The sequence below is a fragment of the Alexandromys fortis genome, unplaced genomic scaffold (genome assembly GCF_014885135.2).
Source record: "Alexandromys fortis isolate MF-2015 unplaced genomic scaffold, M_Fortis_MF-2015_v1.1 scaffold_4, whole genome shotgun sequence".
NCBI lineage: Eukaryota > Metazoa > Chordata > Mammalia > Rodentia > Cricetidae > Alexandromys > Alexandromys fortis.
The window spans coordinates 32,201,774-32,225,776 of NW_026067944.1; the positions used below are offsets into that span (position 1 = coordinate 32,201,774).

The 24,003-nt window shown below is 40.7% G+C and overlaps 1 protein-coding gene and 1 long non-coding RNA gene across 3 annotated transcripts in view; both read right to left on the reverse strand.

Annotated features, from left to right (window-relative positions):
- Nectin3 (nectin cell adhesion molecule 3) overlaps positions 1-6,662 on the reverse strand; it is a 109,072-nt gene extending 102,410 nt beyond the window's left edge. For both annotated transcript variants that reach the window (XM_050148780.1, XM_050148779.1), the window contains exon 1: positions 6,356-6,662. In XM_050148780.1, coding sequence (XP_050004737.1) covers positions 6,356-6,521 — 166 coding nt within the window. In that variant the 5' untranslated portion in view covers positions 6,522-6,662. The remainder of the gene's footprint in view (positions 1-6,355) is intronic.
- A 10,853-nt stretch (positions 6,663-17,515) lies between these two features.
- LOC126505868 (uncharacterized) lies at positions 17,516-23,428 on the reverse strand. Its single transcript, XR_007592989.1, has 3 exons — positions 23,322-23,428; positions 20,641-20,839; positions 17,516-19,855 (listed from the first exon to the last, which is right to left on the reverse strand). It is a non-coding gene; the product is annotated as an uncharacterized lncRNA (long non-coding RNA).
- Between the last annotated feature and the right edge of the window lie 575 nt (positions 23,429-24,003).

The window sequence follows — 24,003 nt, forward strand, 5'->3', positions numbered from 1 at the left end:
CCCCTCCCTCTCCAGTCCAAAGAGCAGTCAGAGTTCCCTGCCCTGTGGGCAGTCCAAGGTCCTCCCCCCTCCATCAATGTCTAGGAAGGTGAGCATCCAAACAGGCTAGGCTTCCACAAAGCCAGTACATGCAATAGGATCAAAACTCAGTGCCGTTTTCCTTGGCTTCTTAGCAGCCCTCATTGTCCACCATATTCAGAAAGTCCGGTTTTATCCCATGCATTTTCAGTCCCAGTCGAGCTGGCCTTGGTGAGCTCCCAATAGATCAGACCCACTATCTCAGTGAAGCATTTTTAAAGGAAACAAAATAACATTATAAAAACTGCCATCTCTTTTTAATCTATAGAATCACATGCATAAATTACTTTAAGCCTACAGAATCACAAAATATTGAAACCTTTACTTCCATTTCTAAGCTATCCAATACAATTACAAGCTGGTATATCTTGTACATGTCTCTTATTCCATTTTAGGATCTAATCAAAACACAACAGCTCTTCCCTCATCCCCTGGTTAGTAGAATGATGGCAATCAATCAATAGGTATACAGGAAAAGTAACCTCCTTGCCACTATGCTAAACACATGAAATTCACAATATAAGCAAAAATTATTATCCCTTCTAATGTGCAATATAGATGAACCAAGACAAATGTGAGGAACCTCTCACTAAAAGTTCAAGTTGATGGCTTCTAAGAAAGCCATTTAGGAAAAAACTTCAAATCCACTCTGAACAGGTTCCAAACAAACCTAAGTTAATGACTTAACTGTCAGAACGTACTAAAACTGAAAAATCATGCAGGGTTTGAGAGAAGGCTCAGTTGTTAAAGTGCTTGCATACAAGTAAGACAGAGAACTGGAGTTCAGATCCCCAGCATCCACATAAATGATGGGAGGAGAAAGCAAGCAGATCTCAGGCTAGCCAGACCTGGGTCCAAGTATGGGTTCAGGTGGGAGACCTCAATGAATAACAAAGAACAGACCAAGACTGCCAATCTCTACCTCTGGCCTTCATATACACACCCATCTGAAATATCTCTGCATACACATGCATGCATACTGAATATACATAGATATGAAAAAATATATAAGCTGGGTGTGGTGACACATGCCTTTAATCCCAGCACCTGTGAGGTAGAGGGGCATGGGAACTCACTTGAGTTTGAGGCCAACCTGATCTATGCAATGAATTCCAAGTTCCTCACAGCTACACACTGAGACTGTGTCCAAAAACAAAGAAAATAAGTACTTTTAAAAAATCAACATCACAAATTTAATGAAATTCAAGAAAGTTTATGTGTTTAAAACTTAAAATTAAAAGGCAATTTTAAGGAAGTATATTTTAAAAAACCAAAAGTATGACAAATGGTGTTTGGACTGTCAATTTTCTGAATGCTTGGTATGAAGAATGTTTAAAATTCCATTATTGTCTTAATGTTATTTGATTTTACTCAATTTACATACTAATAATAATTAACTAAATGCCTTTTGAAAATTATATAGCCCTGTCAATTTTTAAGACATTAAAGTTAACACAACAATCTATAGAAATACACTTACTACTTTTAACAGATCAATTACAGAATGTCAAAATAATTTTTATTTAAAATAAGACTATCATAGATAGGTTCTCTTCAATTAGTTTTTAATGAATACCTGGAAAGTTTTAGTTCTCTAAGTATACAGATTAAAGATACATATCACAATTTGTAAGTTACTAATGTGTGTGTATGTAAATGTAAGTACCATTAGCCAAATCCATTAACCAAAAAGCTACAATTCAAATTGCTCCCCCCAAAAAGTTCTTTGCACATAATGCCTCAAGTCTAAATTCCCATACAATGCACAAATGACTGAAGACATATAACGTTACTGTAAAGCCAAGGAGCATATGAAATTTGAGCACATTTCCCTTCTGGAACCTCAGTCCCATCATGATGGTATCTACATCCACATCACCTACGTGTATAACCCAATACTCGACTCTCAGAGGCCAGAGAGATGGCTCAGTAGTGAAGAGCACTTGCTGCTCCTGTAGGGGATCCAACATCAGTCCCCAGCACCCACAGGAAAGTTCACAGCTATCTTATCTCCAGTGCCAGGGGATGTGTCACCCTCTGCTGACCTCCATGAGCACCAGGCACACATGTGGTATTCACAAAGACAAGCAAGCAAATATGCATACACATGAGATAAAAATCTAATTTTCTTATCTTAAATCTGAAACATACCTGTTCTCAAGCATTTCAAGTAAGAGATCCTCCTAACATAAACACGGCATGCCAATAAATACACCTTATACTAGCACACGCATCCAACTCTATAGCTAGGCCCCTGTCTGATGCTATAGACAGAAGTAAGTTTAATTTATTTGCATCTAAAAGTGGTTAACACTCCAATAATTTATGTTTTACAATATAGACTCACACAGACCCTAACTTGATGGTATGGATTCTACGGAAAGTAGAATCCAAATTGTGTCTCCCTTCCATTCTCGAGCCCTACATGTTCAACAGAATCACTGATTTTTCTAAGTAAACATATGAAAAACTCCAAAAATCTTAAAATACAGTCAACATTGCTGAGGAAGGATTTAAGTAGTTTCCACACTAATACACATTTAATTTGACTATATTCTAATATTTGGAACTAGCTACATCTTTATAGAAAATATATCTAATAAATATTTCTGAACTACTGATTATATTACACAGTCATAAACATGCAATGGTCAATTAATTAGAAAATTCAACTATTTAGGATTAAGAGTCAACTAGGATTGACAGTTTATAATGTACAATGTAATAAAAGCTAGCATGCAGGAGCTACCACACCCATGTACTTACTCTAAGTGCTTTAGTTTATTCTTTCATTTAATATCCTAAGAACCCTATTAATAAGATGATATAAGTACACTACCAGTGAGTGATTCACTTTTAGTAAGTGGCAGTCTTCATTCAGAATCAGACTGACTTTTTAGTGATTAAACAGTACACTGCAGGAAAAGAGAAAAAATGAGAGACACAATGTCTTAAATCATTAAACTGTCTAACCTCAAGAAGACTAACTCAAGTGATTTTGAAGTTAATTTTAAAGTCAGGACTTTTAAAGTAAATCTATCTACTTGCTGAGAATATGCAACTCCCTGGATTTCATCCAGACAAATGTTCACACCTGTAAACATATACCCATATACACAGACAACAGAACAACGAAGTGAATTTTTCCCTCATTTATGTCTTTTAACCTAATGAGTTGCATTCTCCTATCCCATGAAACTCACAGGATGTCATACACATTTCTACAGAAACTCCAAACTGTCCTGGAATCATCTACTTCCTTTCTGTCTATCAGCACACTGCAAGCATGTTGCGGGCAAGACACTGCCAAGTGTGTTCCCAAGTGTTTATAAAGTACCTAAAAATAGTCAAACTGTTCTTACAGAATTGCATTATGTGATGGCTTATTTTCTACCATCTTCTAAACATTTATCAGAAGATAAAGTCTTGGTACAAAGGCACAGGCAGTGTGGCCGAATCCCAAAGACAAATGGGGCCCTAGAAGGGTCAAAATTTCTGTCTTCTAATTCTTCAATATTCTCAACCTCTCAGGAAAATCGTAGGAAGAAAAAATGAGACACAACTGGGAATTATCATCAAAAAGGATATGGAATTTCAAAATTAAGTTATGTTTGCTGAGTCAAGTATCATATAAACTTGGTCCCTTCGACCTTCTAACTAGAAATGTCTTGGACTTTAAAAAACTGGCAATTTCTTGACCTCTAAAACTCTCATTCTAAAAACTCAGCTCTCAAATCAGAAATGGGTTTGCATCCTTAAAATCCCAGAATTTAGGAGAGTGAAAGAATTAGATCAGGAGTTTGAGGCCACTCTCAACTACACTGTATGATCCTGGCTCCTCATCCTGGAGAGAAAAAATTTAGTTCTTCAAATTCAAGTAAGATAGTACAGAGTCCCTAAAATAACAGCAACTCTGGTATATATATTCTAAAATACAAGTTCTACCAGTGATGAGGGACATTTTTAACAGTCAAATTAACATGATGACGTCAACCAAACTAGTTAATGCAATAATTTATAAAGAGAAAAACGGGATAAAAACAAGTACAGCACTATGATTAACAACCAGGTAGAGTCATCATCTTAAAGTCTAAAATCTTTCAACTCTAAAACTGAGTGTACACAATCAAAGAGTGAGTATGAGCCAAGTCCTGTTAATACTATGGAATGCTAGTATTACCATCATTCATAGATCAACAGGTTGGGGGGGGGGCACTTACATGAAGAAAATTCTGTTTCCATACTCATTAGCATCCCTAAGTCAAGACAACTGTGCCCTATTCAAAGACTGTTTTCTAAAATAGAGGCCGATGTTTTAAGAGTCATAAGGGCTCATAAATTAGGATATTATAGCACAAATCCAAAAGGCAGCCCTTTAAATGAACGGCACATATTAACATAGCTACTGCCTATGTCTACAAGAGCAAGCAGAGCTGACTAAAAACTCCAATGTACACTTCCTCTAAATCACAGTACACTTCCCTACACTGCTTAGTTTATAGGGTTCTAAGATAAGCTATCATCCTCCCCCACTTGAACACTATACGAGCTCTCCTTCAAACCTATTTCCTTCTCCTATGTAAAAATTAATGTGTGTTCCTGAAACTGATCAACAACTCACTCTAATGCTACGATGAAATTCCCAAATGTAAAGGGGATCGACGTTTACATAGCTTTCAGTCTCCTATTGGATTTGGTCTAGACAAAAAAGCCCTCTAGACAAGTACTCCTTCGGTACTGAACATAAACTAAGTCATGGCAGTAAAATGCTTCTATCACCCCCAGAATGTCCAAGTATCCCGAAGTCATACGCACCACCCACTACCTACAATCCTCCTTAATGGCTTATAAGAACAACATACCAATTCAGTCGAGAATCTCCCAGTAACAGAGGTAACCGGGCTAAGAAGTGTCTCGGAACCAAATATTTGCAGAGTAGGGATCTGCAAACTATGGATTAGATAGCATAGCACTTATCACACTGCTTTCCACATAGATCAGAAACTTGCCTTCCAGCGCTGGAAATGTACTGAAATTCTCAGTCTCTAAGTGGCACTCAATCTCAACATAATTTCGTCTCCCTCAGAGCCAACTACCCTGACTCACCTACCAATTATAGGATTTTCTTTCTTCTGCATTACAGTACAGACATTTGAACGTACCTAAAGAAATTTGCACATATCTCTCCTTTTTAATAAATACTGGTAGAACATCAGCTTTACAAGAACCAGTATCTGAGCAATCTAAGATTTATTCCTCAACCTTTCCCATCAGCAATCCTTAAATGAACAACATCTTGCAGCATTTTGATATTACCCAGACATTTACTCTCCTAAACTGGTGGCTTTTCTTTTCTTTCTTTCCAAATCAGTGATTATCACGTCTGCTTCTCTTGCATGAAAAGTGAATTTATCATTTTTTTCATCCTCTTTAGAAAGTAGGAATCTAAACTAGACTCATATCCAGGGAACAGAACTTACAAAGAAATTAGTAGCTCCTAAGCATGTCGTGAAAAAAGACACACGGGAGAAACCCGGGGCTACTTGTTTCAACAGCCAGGGGACAGCAGACGCAATACGTTTTTCAAAGGTAAATCCTGGGTCCCCGAGAACAAGGTTTTCTAAAATAAGCAGGGGCAGCGTGAAGGACGTCCAACAACTGGAAGGCTGTGTGTGGATAGCATCTGGGCTCAACCCAAAGATCCAAAGGTTGCCAGGGCACAAATGTGTCTGGAAGGGGATGCTGCCGCAGGGTGGGTTTTAAGATGGTGCCTTCTCCCGGAGGCCAGGAGGCGTGGACCCGAAGGCTTCAGGGCTCCAGGCTAGTGTCCGAAGGGTTTCCGGACTCGCGGCTCAAGTTTCAACGGAGAGAAAGGAGGAGGCGGCAACGTGCATCCCGGCATCCTAACCTCTCTCAGCCCACAAGTCCGCGCTCTCCGCTTCATCGGCGCACCAGCTCGGAAGTAACGGTTCCCGGGGCGCGCGGGGCTCCGCGCACCGAGCTCCACCGCTGGCCCCTGGGGCCCAGCGCGAAGATCCGCGCGGCCTCAGGGGCGGGAAGCCAGCGGCCGGAGCCTCGTTCGCTCTCCCTGCCCTGCCCGGGCCTCGCCCGGGGCGCGGCGAAAAGTTTTCCAGGCAAAGTCCGCGGCGGCCGCTCGCGCAGCCAACCGCCCGCTACAACCGCCTCGCCTCGCTTCGCCTGGCCGCCCGGACGAGCGGCCCGCGCCCGCCCGCCCCGCCGCGTCTCCCTCTGCCCCGCGCCCACCCGCTTCACTTACCACAGAGCCGGGAGAAGAGCAGCAGGGGGATGAGCAGCAGGAGCAGCGGCGGCGGCGTCGGGGCCGGCAGCAGCAGCAGCAGCCCGGCCGCGGGAGGAGAAGCCGAGGAAAGTTGTGTTTTGCCGCCTCCAGGACACAACGGGGCCGGGCCCGGGGTCCGCGCCATGCCCGCCCTGCCCCGGCCCACCCGCTCGCCCGCGCCCCGGCGCCTCTGGCTCTGGGTGGCGGCGGCGGCGGCGGCCGCGGCGTGGAAGGGCCAGCGCGCGTGTCCTCAACCCCCGGCTCCTGCGCCGTCGCCGCCCGCCGCCACTCGGCCGAGCGCTCGCGGCTGCCTCGACTCCGCCGTCGCCGACGCCACTGCCGAGGCTGAAGCGGGAGCCGCCCGCCTCCCGCCGCCCGCCGCCGCCGCCACTCCCCTCCCCGCGGTCCCCGCCCGCCGCGAACTCCTGGGAACTCGGAACGCACCACCCCGCCCTGCGGGAGGGGGAGCCGCCGCCGACCCTCACCGCCGGGACGAGCCCGCCCTCCTTCCCCGCCGCCCGGCTGCCCGGACGCCCAGCCGCCCGCCGCCGAGGCCCCTCCCACCGCCCTGCCCTCACGCTCCTCCCCTTTCAAAAAAAAGAAAAAAAAAACTTCATCCACTTGGAAAACCGGGCTTTTCCCGAGGCAGAGCGATCTGGACCAGGGTAGGCGGCCCCGCCCCTCGGCCCCGCCTCGTCTCCCCCCTTCGCAGCGCTGGAGATGGTCTCTCCCACTCCGCCCCTCTCGGGGCCGTGGCGGCCGGGGCACACCGAGGCTCACCCGGGAGGAGGGCTGCGGGACTCCCAGTCCTGGCTCCCTCTTCTCCCGAGTGGTGCGGTTCCCCAGCCGGACCAGGGACGACAGGGGGTGGTGCGGGGAAGGCAGGATTCAGATACCCACTCTCCGGGGACCGGAGCGGGAGGTGCCTGTTTGGGAAGCTGGATGCCTGCCGCCCGCTGGACCAGCCAGCATTCTCCCTCTTCGCCCCGGCACGAGACTGAAGGGAGACACTCCAGTCCTTCCTCCTGCCCGGGGCATCCCGGCTCTCCGCTGTCCCGAGCCTGCGTTAGTCCAGGCATTTAGCCTGCTCCTTTCTCTGGGAGGGCGGTTTGGTGGAAGGGTCAGCAGAACTGGCGGAGGACACTAGGGGCCCCGAAAGGTTTGCTTTCTAGCTCTTGCTTCTCTCGGGCCGCCGGGTTGTCCCCTTTCTGCGCCAGGCGACCGGCAACAGGAGGCCATGGATTTCTCCCTTCCGAAAGCTTCGAGTGCGGTCGTGTTTTTTCTTTGATCGTTTGCATGTTCGCACGTGTCATTTTATTTTCTTGCTTCTTTCTCTTTGAGCTTTTCGCAGAAAAGTGACCTCGGGAAGTATTAAACCTTTACCCTCAAGAGAAGCCTCTTTGAGTCACCATAACCCTCCCTCAAACCCAAATTGTTGTCTGCCTGCCCTCATCTATCCACCACACACACAGAGCCAGAGTGACTTGACCTTGAAGCCCCAGCCACCTTAGCATCCTAGGAGGAAGGGGAAGGATGGAGGGTTTGTGCCCTCTGCGGGGGCAGTGGAAGCGGAGGACACCGTCCCAAGGCTTTACACCATTAATTTTCCTTAGGTCCTGAAACCTCCACCAGATGCGCTCTGATGAGAATAAGAGCAGCCCCCAGAGATGAGCCTGTGGCAGCTCAACGAAAGCTTGCATTGTGCCCAGGAGAACACTGTGCTCAGACTTTGAATTACGGGATCTCTTCACCTCCACACACTGATTTATGATGTTTTACTCACCTCCAAGACCACACAGCATCCTACCCAGTCAGTCTCTCAGTCTCCCTTCCCCTTCCCCGCCCCCCCATCTTCCTCCTCACCTGTTTCCTATGTTGTCTCCCAGCACTGGGGCTACTTCTATTATTCATTATCACCACCCCTTCCCCTTTTTTTCTCCTTCCATCAGCCCAGCCTTCCTGCAATCATTCCTTTCTATCACCTATCCTCAAGGTTCGCTTATGAATAAACCTTACCCTGCATTGCTGGGGAGATCCCCTGATGATGCTCATAATTGACAAAATGTAGCTATTGTGACATTCCTCAGCTGTGCTGACACCACTGTTTCCCTTGAGAACATTTCTTTCCCTATTTTCACATTCCCTAAACCTAATTTCACTGCTAAATTTAGGCAGAGCCCACTGCTGCAACTACTAGCTAATTATCTGTTTAGATAGCACTTTAACACGTTGTTGCGATTCAGTTAAATGTTAAACAACCAAAATTTTAATATTGTTAGCCAATTTCATTTCCCCAGTCTTTCCCTGATGGGTCCAGATTCCAGGAAAAGTAATTTAGCTAACATTTTCAAAGGTGCCAAAGGCTTAATTCGGGGGCTATTGTGCAATCTGAGGCAAAAACCATAGGAAAGTAACAGGTTGAGGATATCTCAAAAGGATGATGTGGAACATCTAAACCATTTCCTCCATATATGGAGACAGTGAAGAGTTGCTTGCTGTGATCATATTCTCTCCCCTAAATTGAAACAAGAACATGAAAGAACAGTACTTATAGGCATGATATGAGTAAAAAGAGCATTGTGCTGGTGTTTTGTGTGAATACATACTTTATGCTCTAATAATAATAATCTATGTTGCTGTGGCATCTCCAGCCGGAGGTGTCAAAGCTCATGTTCATGTCACACGGAAGGTGGCAATTACTATTATCCCGACTTGACAGCTGGAAGAACCTAGGCGCAGAGGTTAAGTGTGCTCTGCAAACCCTGCCAGGCATGTGCCTGTTTTTTCTGCCAGACTGCCTCCCTGCCTTCCAGTGGTCACCACAGAGCCCTTGGGATACTCTTTGAAGTAAAACTGTAATTAAGTGATATGATTTTCTGTCTTCTCCATGGCCAGTCTGAGGTGACATTCTCTTTACCAAGCTCTGTTTTTCCTGATGGAATTATTAATAGGCACACACACACAAAGATGCTACATTTCATAGTAAAACTTCCCCCCCCAGACTAGAATTACTGATTTTTTTAAAAACCTTTCACAAGAGACCATTAATGGGCCTTATAAAAATTTTAGTTGTCTTTTCCAAATAAAATCATATTAAGAAAATGGTTGAAGAAATAATCACAACTAATCCATTAAAGTTTTTGACACCATTGCATATTGAAATATGTATCTGCATGTTAGGAGAATTATCTGAAGAGAAAGTAACCCAATTCTAATGCCAACAGCAGTTTCATTGTTTCACATTAAGTATTGATGGGGTTCAAGCCCACTTTTAGTTTTAAAGACTGCCAAATATCAGAGTTCATTCACTATTAACTTAAAATCAAAGACTGTTATGTAAACAATGAAGTAATTCTGTGCAGTACGGTGGATTTTAAATTGCTTCAGAAGTTTGAGACTGGTAAACTTCCGTGACAAAGTCAGCCATTTGTAGAGCAGGCTGGACAGCATATGCATTAACTAATTGGCTCTACCAGCCGCAAGCTTAGCCCATGTAAACAAGCAAAACTTTTCCTTGATGGAGGAAATGAACAATGGTTAATGGAATGTTTGAATGTTAGTACCATATATGACACTATAGGAGATGTTAGCCACTTGACTTCCAGAATTCTGAAAAAGAATTTTTAAGCTACAAACCCACAAAGGAGTCTACCTTTGAGAAGTCTTCTTTGAGAAGTTTCAACTTCATGTTATAGCAAATGCAATTCTTCTTATTAAAGAAATCGTTATTTTGTTTTCCCCTACTTATTTCCTTTGGGTGTTTGCTCAGATTATTATTGAATTCTTCATGAACCACCTGTGTGAGAACTACCTCCATACCACTCTGTTTACTTAATTTACATTTATTTTCTCAAAACACGTCTATCGTCTTTCCCCCTTAGAGTGGAAGTTTATAAAGATGTACAGGTTCCTTCCTATTTTTTTTCACTACTAATAAGTTCTTAAAAGAGTACCATACAGATCCCAGATTGGATGGTTCGATGATCACTTTAACAACATGGCATAGTATGTTTCTGTGCACGCATTTCTTGCCCCTAACAGCATCACCTTGGTGGTTATACACTATCATTCTTGTCATTGGGATTTGTTTCCAGACTTTCAGTTTTATACTTTAAATATCAGACTTTTCATGACCTTCCAGAGATACCAGCTCTAGCCAAACTATTCCCATTCCTCAGAGGGCCAGTCCTGAGCTCCTCATTTCTCCTCTGGACTTCTGAGTTCTGATAACAACATTCCTCCTTGTTCCCAGAACTCTAAAGGTGATAATAACTTCCTTCCTAGCAGATAAGTACCCATCTTTAGGAGATTTCACACACACACATACACACACACACACATACACACACACCTCTTTTTTTTAATGTAGAGACTCCTTTAAACCCCTGTCCAATATTTTCCTCTATTAATTTATTGCATTTAAATAGTTTCTGCCTTCCTCATTACACCTCAAGTGACTCAGGTTTTCTTGGATTATTTCTTTATATCTGAACTTATAACAGCTGTTTTTCTCTACATAAAACTATTTGCATACTGCAGTGCCAACATTAATCCATCAATAAACCAATAAATGTAAATAAAAGTCACAAATCAAAAGGGTAAAACTGTTTCTACTTTCTTGGCAGTGCACTACATTTTTCAGAGGTGGTCTTGAAAAGCATTGAAATTATGTTGCTACTATGATATACACGTAGGTCTTGGTTCTTTTTTTATTACCCAGATATGTTAAAAATCAAATACACACTTCTCAGCTCAGTGATTTATTTCCTTTATACATCTTGACTGCATTTATGACTCATTATGAAATAATAAATTATTTGGAAAACATTTAGATTTATCAAGCCAACAATAACAGCGAACGTTCATTTCACACATCTGACTACTGGTAAACCATACTTATACTTTGCTACACTTCTGTAGTAACGCTAGCATTCCAAAAAATATAGCTGGAAATGGGATATATTCGAGCAGAAAGAAGAGCTATGCCACAAGATTGATGTGTTAAATAATAAAGTAGGTTTGATTAACAGACATAGTTGAACTAGCCCTAATACTATTGATAGTTTTCACTTAAAGATGCATACTATAAAGAGAACAGAGAGGGAAGGCAAATTTCCACCTTAAAAAGACTGGGAAAGCTTCACAGTAAATATGTTTGTACAGTCTTAAAGCGTGGTCAGGAGTTTGTCACAAAAATGAGAGAAAGAAGCTGGGTGGTGGTGGCTCATGCTTTTTATCCCAGCACTCAGGAGGCAGAGGAAGGTGGATCTCTGTGAGTTCGAGCTTAGCCTGGTCTACAAGAGCTAGTTCCAGGACAGCTAGGACTGATATACAAAGAAACCCGGTCTCCAAAAACCAAGGGGGGAGGGTCTAGTAGTAGCAAAAAGATGGTTGACAGGGATGATACAGATACATGGCATGTCATTACATGTTCTGAAAACACGAACATTTCTGTGATGCTGGAGGGTAATGCATAAAGGATAGAAGACTGAAGATTAAAACGGACTGAGGTTGGCAGAGATTTCTGGTTGGGTTGGGCTCAGTTGGGATATTTGGATACCGAGTCTTATGCTGTATCCCAGGTTGAACTCATAGTCTTGGCAATCCCGCCCAAAAGTGATGGCATGAGCCACCAGCCCTGACTAAGAGCTTTTAAATTTTGTAAAGAATATTGGATTTTGTATGAGCTCATGAAAACAATTTAAGAATTTTGAGTTGCCCGGTGGTGGTGTTGGATACCTTTAATCCCAGCACTTGGGAGGTGGAGGTAGGCAGATGTCTATGAGTTCGAGGCCAGCCTGGTCTACAAGAGCTAGTTCCAGGACAGGTTCCAAAGCAACACGGAGAAACCCTGTCTTAAAAAAAAAAACAAACAAAAAAGCCAGGCATGATGGATACGTGTAATCCCAGTACTGTGGAGCTAGGGACAGCTTGCTGGCCAGCCAGCCTAGCTGAATCTGCNAAACAAAAACAAACAAACCCAAGATTTTATTTGCTAAGGAAGTGAGAGAAAAATGGGAAGGAGGTAAAGATGCATGGGGCGTCAGGCCATCTGGGGGAAATTGCAGTTGGGAATTTGGCAAGGGAGATTTGAGGAGCAGCGAGAGAATACACTTCACCCAGATGAAGCAGAGCTGTTTAAATTAAGACAGGTATGGATGCACAGGCCTTTAATCCAACACTTGGGAGGCAGGTGGATCTCTGTAGATTTGAGATCAGCAAGAGAGACAGAGACAGAGAGAGAACTGTCTCGAATAATTCAAGAAAACTTGAGTGTTGTAAAACAAAATTCTGGCTCTCCATAGAGGCTCGAGTAAGATATTAGTAGATAGTAGATAGGAAATAATACTTTAGACGGTGGAGAGAAACAAGTGAAGGGACAAAGAAATGGGGTGGGGAGAACAAAAGGGATAGCACTGAAAGCAAGTAAGAAAACACGTGTAAAGGTGGGAGGTGGTTAATGATCAGAGAACCTGGAGAGGAAGAACCTACACAAACTAAAGCCATGCAATGAATGGATGGTTTCATGCATTATTAGGCAGTTTTCGGGTAAATTCTTATCACTTTTAAGTCTTAATTTGTTACCTTGCATATTGTACAATTTCTTCCCAACTGCCAATAATCAATAGGTGTTTTCTCAATAGAATGGAAAAAGAGAGAGCCTAGACCTGCAGGTTCTTTTGCAATTGTGTTCCAATCACACTGAACTAACAAAGCCCATGTCATCATCATCCCTATAGCCTACGTAATGAAAAGTCACTTTGCTCTCCTTTGGGGTTTCACTAGTTCCTGCCTAAGCTCAAATATTGTTTCTAAATTGTCCTCTGATATCTTATTCATAATAATAATCATCAGTGACTCCTTGTACATCAAACCAGAAAGATGCACATAAGGATATATAATTGTAATTGATGTTAAAAGCAATTGCTGCAAGGAATTCAGTTCACAGTCTCCCGGTTTGTGATCTTTGGTAAATTACCAATTCTATAAGTTTCCTCAAGTGAAAGTAAGGAAAATGATTATTCATTCCTTAGAGTAGTAAAGGTGCCTTAGTTTGTGTAACACCTTAAGAACTGGTCTGACACAAAATCCAGGAGACATTATTTCTGATTGAGGTTGAGGTATTATTAGCCACTGAGGTATTTTAAACATAAACTTGGGGATTTCTTGGTGATCACAGCAAACTTGGAGCAGTTCTGATCCGGTTCCTGTTCCCAGCAATGCCATTTGGATCTTGAAAACTGTTCTGATAAAGCTCTACCAGCTATTATTAATAACAGTATGCATCTTTATCTTTACAATTTGCAAACCTCATCAGTTTACTTCAGGTAAAAATCTCCAATCACATGACAATCTTCAAAACCTAGAAACACACCATCTTCTAAACCTAGAAACACAGAAGGTTACATGGCAAAGGTGAAAGATCTTCGGATGGAATTCAGGTTACCATTGGCTGACTTTACAAATGGTGAGGTGCCCCTGCATTATCCAGGTGGGTACCGTGTAATCACATCGTCCTTAAAAGCCAAAGAAGACAGAAAACAAGAGACAGAATATCATGCCTTAGAATGGTCAGAGAGAGGCTGTGCCCTTACTTCGAAGATAGAGGAAAGAGAATATGCACCAAGATATAGTGCACAACTAATAAGTCAAAACAGGCATTACTCCTAGGGCCACCCAAAAGAAATCCAGCCCTACCACCTTGAGTTTAGCCACATAAAAACCACTGTTGAACTAACATGCAAAAGTATAATTTATTAAGTTGTTGTATCAATGATAATGCTACTGGTCCTTCCACCTTCTTTTATTCCTTTGAACAGCCTTCAAAGAGGCAGAAACTTCAGCTTGTTTCTAAGCACATCTACCTACCAGCATACTCGATGCCATCTTTGACTTTGATCCCTTTAGGGCCATCACACCACTAGGAACAAATGTCCTCATGTCTTTGCCTTTACTATTCCTTCCCTTTAAAATGAAATGAAGCATGAATTAGTGTCTCAGAAATTTAAGAGATCCTCAAAGAAAGCTTCTGGTTTATTTTCCATTTCCTTCAACTCAGGCACCCTAGAATAGGGCTCAGTCTATTGAACAACCAAACTGCTATTAGAATGCTGTGTAATTCTATTGTGCTTCTATGAAAACTCCTTAGCTTTAGAGCTCCCATACCTTCTCACTGTGTAAACCTTTGGTCTTTAGTAAAAATTTCTGATTTAAGATCTAATTCCGACTTAGTTCTTCCTTTCGTGTCAGTCATCAATGCTGAATTGCTCTTTATCTTCTAGGGTTTGTCTTCTAATGTATCTCTATGTTCTTATCCACATTCTTGCTTGTCTGCTTGTTCATGGACATCATGGCAAATTTTTCAAAAATGCACTAAGCAATGTCTATATATTTCACTATCCCTCACTAATGGCATTCAACATTCCTGACCTAGGTCAAGATGTTTGATAAAAATCTCAAGAGTATGCCAGGTTTAATTCCTGAGGTTTTGTGTTAGCAAACGTCCACTTCAGTTTGCAGAGCTATGCAATCTATTGTGAGCATAATTGAGACCTTTGCAGATCATCCCAGACTCTTTTTCTTTCTCCTCAATCCTGCATGTGCTATCCTGAGTTCATGTTTTTCCTCAAATTCCTTGGAAACATATCAAGATGCTTCTAGATGATCTAGCTTTTGCCTTTTAATTTAACTTCAACCCTTTCTTCTCTGAAGTAACTGAAACATTCACTACTGGGGACACCATTTCCCACCTCCCCTACAAGTCATAACCTATAGATAATCATTGCTTCTGCAGCTGAAGAGGGATGAAGAGGATTGGTGCAACTCATGTGTTAAAGATAGATTAACCATTTGAGTGCTAGAATTTTCAAAATATGTAAGAACATGGAATCCAGACTCAAAGATAACAGATTGTTAGTAGTTCAGCTGCCCTAGGATCTTTCTCTTATAAAAATATGAAGCCCAAGTAGCTGGTTTCATGAATAGAACAAATTAGAGAGTACCGGCCGGGTTCTCAAAGCCATCAGTGCTATTTGTTTCATGAACCAGTAACTCCATGTTTAACTGCTACCATTTGGTGGGGAAAATATTGTTTTGGCATGAAATATATGTAAATATTGCATGCATATGGATATATCTGTATATATGTAAATGAAAGATTTTGTCATTGCTGTGATCAATGGATATGTGGAAATCTCAGTGGTGTGGGAAGTCCTTCTGTCTATATGTTGCTTTCATTAATGAATAAAGAAAATGCCTTGGCCTGTTGATAGGGCAGAACTTAGGTAGGCGGGGAAGACAGAACTGAATTCTTGGAGGAAGAAAGCAGAGAGAGCAAGATGCCATGGATCCACAGCCAGAGTCAGACACAGAACCTTGCTGGTAAGCCACAACCATGTGGCAATACACAGATTACTAGAAATGGGTTAAATTAAGATGTAAGAGTTAGCCAACAAGAAGTTAGAGCTAATGGGCCAAACAGTGATTTAATGAATACAGTTTCTGTGTGGTTATTTCATGGCTAAGCTAGCTGGGTGGCCAGGAAGAACAAGCGACCCCCTTCCTACTACATCTTAGGATTTGTCTTTGTTCTTGAATTTTCTTTGTTCCCTTTGGATGGGTCGCAGAAATGCTGTCTAACCCTTAAATTTGCCTCCACACTTCAATTCCATCTTAACAATGACTTAAATTATGGTGAAGCATATTAGGTTCTCAAAAAATCCATAGATATTTTACTTTAAATTCACATACCCAGAAAAACTAAAAGTCCTTTATGTCTCTGAATTAATAATGTGAGAGAAATCCTTGAGGACCTGACCTTTTTGCCTAATGAAGAGTAACTGTACTGAACTAGTAAATGTTTTGCCCCTAGAAGAATCATTGACAATTAATGAGAGAACTACTCTTTCAAATTTTATGATAAAAGAGACACTTCATGTGTTTAACAATATTTAATATAGACTGAACATGCTTCATTTGGTAGTCATGAATAAGACACATAGACCCTTCTCTTCAGTGACTTTCAGGTTAGCATGGGAGACAGATATTAAATGAATAATTATGTGATTCATTACTTGGTCTTAGCTTTGTTAAAGTATAAAGAAAGACACAGAATGGCAGAGGGTATCTATTGATGAATCAAGATTAATGTGGGCATAAAATGGCATTACTGATGAACTGTTATTTACCTTAACACCATTACAATACATTGGCGTTAACTCTTCATCAACAACAACATCTTGGTGTACATGTGCATATCATGAAAGGGTTGATGTAAAAGCCAGGAGTCTGACTAGTTTGAAAAGTTGAGAGTGGAAACATATGCCTGCCATCTCTGTTCCTGACTGTGCTCTCATCTCAATCGCATGGGCTGGAAGTCTGCAAATGGAAATTTGCAGATTCCTCTGTCAACACATTTTCTGTTGATATCTGACACTGGGCAGCACTGACAGAGGAATCAGAAAGTAAAAACACATTTAACCTTTAAGATTTCTAAGGAGCCTTTGGAGCTAAACAAGAAGTGTCGTGGTCAATAGAGGATTTTAGAAGCCTCTCTAGAAAGGCATGTGTCTATTTAGCTTCAGCAAAGATGAAGCAGTCAGCAACTCTGGGGAAGAAAGGGGAGAACTATGAGTACTAGTCCAGGGAGAAAGTGGCTTCCTGGTCTGGATGGTATTTTGGTTGGCCAAATATTTCTTTTATTGCTCTACAATGACAATACAGCATAAAACAATGGCTTAACTTATTATTTTTACTAATCTTTTTTTTTGCAATTGTATACATGTATCCAAGTCTACAACGGTGCACACATTTATGTTTGGGTCACACTTCCTGCTCTCCTATCCTCTCTCACCCCCACCAGTCTGCCCCTCCACAGTCCCTATCCCATCCATTATTTTACTTACTTGCTTTCACTTTGTGACTCACTGGGTTTAACCAGGGCCTCTCTCATGAGCATGAGAATAAGAATCTGTTCACTGGAGTATGAGTCACTCAACAGTGGCTCCATTAATGAAGAGCATGACTTCCTTGGCTACAAAAAGCCTTCCATTGCCATTTGCTCGGGGAGATGAAAGAGGGCGGATGTGGATGGGGGTGGTTAATCACTGTATATTATATACAAGTATCATACTGCAGAGACAAAAAGTAATCAAAACAATTTTTAATGCAATGTACTGAAAGACTAGCAAGGTAGAAAGGACATAGGTAAATGAAATTCTTAAAGGTCAGGCTAAGCATTTTGGGTTTCAGCCATCAGTAATGGGAAGCAACCCTTTAAAGAACTCTCAGCTGAGAAAGAGCATCATCAATTTTCCATTATAACCTTTTATACCTGACTTCTATAGAGAGCATGAGCACCCAGGGTAGGAGTCCCCTCTGGGAATTGAATTAGCTAGATCAGGGATCAGTTAAGTGAGTACATGAATTGAAGTAAGAAGTGATGGTAGTGGGCTGGAGAGATGGCTCAGAGGTTAAGAGCACTGGCTGCTCTTCAGAGGTCCTGAGTTCAATTCCCAGCAACCATATGGTGGCTCATACCCATCTGTAATGAGATCTAGTGGCCTTTTCTGACCTGCAAGTATACATGCAAGCAGAACACTGTATATGCAATAAATAAAGATTTATTAAAATAAAAAAGGAATGATGGTAGATCATGTGATCACTCAGAACTTAGGTCCAAAGTTACTCAAACAAATCTGAAAGGGATTGGTTGAACTTAGATGCTGTAAAGAAAGAAGTCCACAGTAGTTATTATAAAGTTCCAATCATGTAAGTCTATGAGATCACTTATGAGCATGAACATGCCACAGAAAGATAAAGCTTTACCAGCAGACATGGAAATATTTGAATCATATGTGGGAATAAAGCTTTATTAGTAAAAGAGACAAGGGTTTCCAAAAAAAAATTAAATGTGGCATTATAAAATTTAAACATTTGAATGTTTTAAGAAAGAATGACCAATTAGAATGACTTGAAAACATTGGTAATCTCAAGAGCAATACCTAAAATAGCTTAATAAAAACGGACATTCAATGTAAAGAGTCACTCGTGGGAGGAATAACAAACCAGACTGCAGTCCAGCAGTCAAAGACAAGGCACCAAATCAAGCTGTGGAGGGAATCCAAAGGATACTATTCATGCAGACACTGGACGTGAATTGCCACATCTGGCACGGAGAAAGCTTGGGCAGTACCTGAGACATTATCCCTTACACTGATGCCACTGTGTCCTCTGGAACTTGGTCCCTTCCAGTGCAACTCATTTGCCAGTGGTGGGGCAAGAAGCTGGATGGAAAGCAACAGTGAATAGAAACAGAAAAGGAGACTAGAGGAAGAAGAATAAGGTGGATAGCTTTGAGAGAGCAAGTAGTTGGGCTATGTATCTCAGAGCAGTAGATAGAAGATGTATGCTCTCTCAGAGAAGTGGATGGAGGATGTGTGCTATCTCAGAGGAATGGATGGAGGATGTGTGCTACCTCAAAGGAGTAGATAGAAGATTGTGCTATCTCAGAGGAGTAGAGGAAGGATATGTGTTCTCAGAGGAGTAGATGGAGGATATGTGCTATCTCAGAGGAGTGGATGGAGGATGTGTGCTTTTTCAGAGGAGTGGATGGAGGATCTGTGCTTTCTCAGAGGAGTGGATGGAGGATCTGTACTATGTCAGAGGAGTAGACAGAAGATTGTGCTATCTCAGAGGAGTAGAGGAAGGATGTGTGCTAAATCAAAGGGTTTTTGAAATTAGAAGGTGCTAGTGAATAGAAGGAAACTGAATTATTAAAAATTAGAAGACCACCTAAAATGTAAGACATCCCAAGTAAGAGGCATGAATGCCTACCAGTACATGATTGTCTAATTCTTTTCCCCTGAGGTCGTTAAATACAAAAGACATAAAAAAAAGAATTTTCAGGTTTAAATATGAGTTAGGAAGAGGTTAAGTTGTTAGGACTTAGAGATAATGCAATTGTACATGTGAAAATCCCAGGACAATTAATTAAGAACCCACCAGAGAATTCAGTGAATGAGCTGAAGATTAATATACACAAATTAATAGATTTCACAAATTAAAGCAATAAGTTAATTGATCTAACAAAAAACAAGATCCCCTTACAATAGTAATAAAATGATAAAATATATAAAAATAATACAATAGGTAGTAATATATGTATATTCTGTATGTATAAATATGTATATTATATATAAGCAAACTTTAAAACAAATTTTTAAAAAATGGATTAAAACATACAATTTTCTTTTATCATCTTCATGTGGAATAAAGTAGAGTAAAAAAAATGGGTACTTTCTAAATACATTACAAAAACCAGAATCCACAAATATGACACTTAATAAATCATATGAAAAGGTAATTTCTGCAGGGCCCACAAGTTGCAATACATATCACAGGAGCTATCCTTATATATGAAAAGCTTCCAAAAATTAATCTTTAGAAAACACACTGGTAGGACTTGGCAATGGTTGAAATCTGTGTAAAGAAAGAAAAGGAGAATATAAGAAAACAGGAGAAGCATAAGAACAAAGAGATCGCAGCAAGATCATCATAAACAATTCATACATATTGAAAATGTTCCATCTTGTAACAGGAATCACAAAGTTCTGAGAAACTCAGCAGAAGTTTTCTTTAGGATGTATACTGTCAAGCGCCAGTATGTTGGTGAAGGTACGACTTGTACACATCTGTTAAGATTACACCCACATACCATTTATGTTGAAAACCCGTTAACAGGAACTCATTGAGCCCATAGGGCAAGCATGGACATATGTGAACTAAGGTATAAATACAGCAATTGCAGTGCTACTTACAATAGTCAAAGTTTGGAGACAAGCTAATTGTCCATCAGTAAGTTCAGGTTACATTATGGGAAATTCATAATTTATGCCATGTAATTGCAAAGGGAAAACATAACTCTTTGTGGCTTCATATTATGCCTAAGAAACAATTTTTCAGTGAGAAAAGAAGCTTTGCAGCCTCATGTAAAGTTTTACTGTTTTTTTTTTTTTTTTGAGATGAGAAAGAATGACTGTGCACTTGTTTATGTGGTATGTCTAAATATCTTTGGCAGAACTTGGTCCTAGAAGAGGCTAGGTGACTGGGCCTCAGAAGGAACAGGCTTTTCATCATATCATTTTCCAACATTTTTGAACTTTAAATCATTTAAGTTTATTGAAGGCGTAAGTCACAAACAATGCCACACCAGTTTGGAATTATGATTAATAGGGTGGTATTTATTTAAAGGGGAAAATACTTACAGATCAGCGTCCCAGACAACAGCCCTCTGCGCAACCAGGAAGGGAGTCTAGTCACCAGCGGATCAGGAAGTGAAGAGAGAGAGAGAGGAGAGGCAAGTGGCTGCTTTTTTAAAGGGAGAGAGACCATGCCCCAATGGGCTGGTATCTCAGCGGCTATAGGCTGGAGGAGCAGAAGGACCTCCCACAACAGTTTATCACTCTGCAAAATAATTAACAGTTGAGACAATAAATGCTTGCGTTTTAAGAAATGTACAGAAGCAGAATGCATAGAATGAATGGGCATATAGGTTTTAAACAAGAAGAAATGTTTCCTTTTGTTTTACAGACCATACAGGGGTGATGCAACATTAACTGACTGGGCTCAGGTTAAAGGCATTTTCCATAAAAACGGTTTTTGGGGAGCATTTGCTTTCTTCTGTTTTCTTAAGGGAGACTGCTACATCAGAGGACTGAAGATAAACAGAGGATTTGGCTCTGGGAAGAACAGAAGGTTGCAGAAATTGCGACTAAGGAAGAACTGATTGGCCTTAGGTACTTGATGTTGAGCAACCCTAACTGCTCAGCCCTTTTCTCCATCAGCTCAGCTGGTTGGGATGAGACAAAACTATCAATGACAATGAAAGTCACGTGTTTAACCCTACATTTTTTGTGTATGAGGAAAACTGAGGACTAAATAAATGACCTCTATGAGTTACCAAAGACGATACCAAGGAAGGGGTGATTCAGTCCCCTGGTGACGGGGGAAAGTGAACACTTCCATGCTAGCCCTCATCTGCCAGTGAGGAAAGAACAAGCCGATAGGGATTTGCTTCCACATAGGAAAGGCAAATCCTGGCTACTCTCTTAAGTTCTCTGAAGTTGTGTTTGCTACTCAGAAAAAGCTCAACTTCCATCTCTAAAACTACAAACAAAATGTCAGACTGGCCATATACTAAAACTCTTTATAAACTGTCACTTGTGGCAAATTTGACATAATACGTCTGTTTTAAGAGATCTTTAAAGAAACTTGGAAAAATATAGTATACAAAACATTTTTTAATTAAGAATTCTACCATTTAAGCCAAATGTAAAAATAGACTGATAACCCTTAATTAGGCTATTTGCAATTATTAGAATATCCACAATAGAAAGATGATGTGTATTGGTTATTCGTGATATATTTACTGTAAAAACTTGAAAACTTGAAATATGTATATTAATGCATTAATATTTTGAAGATTTTACCTCAAGGATAACACTTACACTCTGCTCATTAGAACTACTTTATAAAATCCTAATTTTATTTTATTGGTTTTTTGAGACAGGATTTCTCTGTGAAACAGTCCTGACTGTCCTGTGAATTCTAAATTTTAGGATTGAAAATGAAGGCGATTTCTGTGTCATTTAATATTTAAATATAGCTATGACCTTTCTAGTATTTTTAATGCAGAAAAGTGTATGTGAGGAGACACAGCAGATTATTTTTGTGATGGCAACATAGACCCCTATTGAAAATGAAAGTAATATTCATTTCCTAAAAGTCTGTTGCAAATCTACTTAAGAAGTGCTTTCAAAGGGCCCTGGTTCATGCTTATGACTTGGAAGTGGTTCATTGTCAGGGCCCAAGAACTGCTCCCTATAGGGATCTTTAAATAGTAACACTAAAGAGCTTTGTCTCAAGAATTGTCATCGGAAAGGTATTTTCCTCGTGCTGGGCTGAGAGTAAAGATTTGATTGACAGGTCTTTTGTAATTAAGTTTTAGTTCTCTTCAAATAGATATTCTTCAGTGATTGGACAATAGTTTTATATGCATTTATATGGGGGAATTTAAGTTGTACATTGTTATAGAACAAAAAATGACTTGGCTTTGTACAAAGGTAACAATGGAAAAAAATCCCCATTGCATTGATGAGGGCTCACAACAAGGAACCGTGAAACACAAGTATTCTGTATTAAAAGTATATAACCATTTAAGCGATAAATACATAAGAGCAAATATCTTTAAAATACATGTTGTTTTAGGTTCCCATGGACACTAAACAACTAACGATATTTATACAACTTAAAACACAAACTTGAAACATGAAAGTAGCTTGCTTTCTTTCTGAGTGCAATAAGAATCAGAGAATTTTTACATCTAAAAGGGTTTAGTATTTTCCTACTGTATGCACAGAAAAATTCAGGTTTTTTTTTTTTTTCACTCGTTGCTAAGTTTGTGGTTCAGGCTCCTACAACAAAAGACAGATTAAGAGAAAATCTCATTAATGTATTTAATATAAATTTTAGGTCACATAGGAGCCTTCATGGGAAATAAATACCAGAGAAATAGCTGATCTTGTGTGTGGTTGATGCTCAACTTGATGGAATGTGAAGAGCATGCAGAAGAATGATTGGACAGAGGATATGATGAAATGGTAGCTAGCAGGGTAATTTGCAGAAATTGTCCAGATCATGTTCTTCCCTGTCCCTGAGAGTTCCCAGCTAAGAATTTTGTCATTCTTAGACCCCTCCCACCCCACCCCACCCCAGTTGTAAGTCTCATGACCAACCCTAGAGGAAGACCAGGTGCTCTTTTATGGCCTGCTTTGGGAAAAAAGAGTGAAAGAAAGAGGGATCTTCTTGGTTCTGCTCTTTTTGTAAATACCAAGTTGTCACAATTTGGGGTACTGTATCCTGAACCCTGTCACATACAAGTTCTTACCTTCACAGGCCTCCTGTTTTCCTTTGCACTCTTCTTCCGGAAGGAGCCTCACCACGGAAGCACTCTCCAAGACGGTGTGCTCCCCTCAGACAAGTCTGCTGTTGCAGGAGCTAGTGACAAAGTGCAAGGAAACCTGGTTAAACATTAAGATTTATCTTCCTTTTGACTCCAAAGGTGAGAATCTGTGCCTTTTTCAGAGTTCTAAAATCTGCTTTAGATTTTAAATCTGCAAGACGGTGTGGGCAAATCATACACCTGTGTTTTATGTCTCCCAAGCACTGCTTATAATAACAGCAGTGTGATCAGAAGGTTTGAGCATGCTTACCAGAATATGCAGCTCCCCTCTCTCACTCACATTGCAATTTTCAATGTCTTTCCCAGAGCTAGGAGAAGATATATATCTTCCTATTGATGTCTTTTCTACTATGTCACTATAGTAAACCCTATTGACATCAAATAATAAAGTATTTATTTGGGTTCTTCTCTTATAATGCTAGCAGATGTGAGTTTGCTGGATGACTTTGGTTTTAACCCTAGAAATATTAAAATTTCTGTTGGCAAATGTTCACACTTATCTACTACAGTTATTTTGCATCTATGTAGATATATGCAGAGCTATTTTTAGATGAGAAAACTTGGAGGACCAGTGCATCCAGAATATTGTGACTAATATTCAATTATT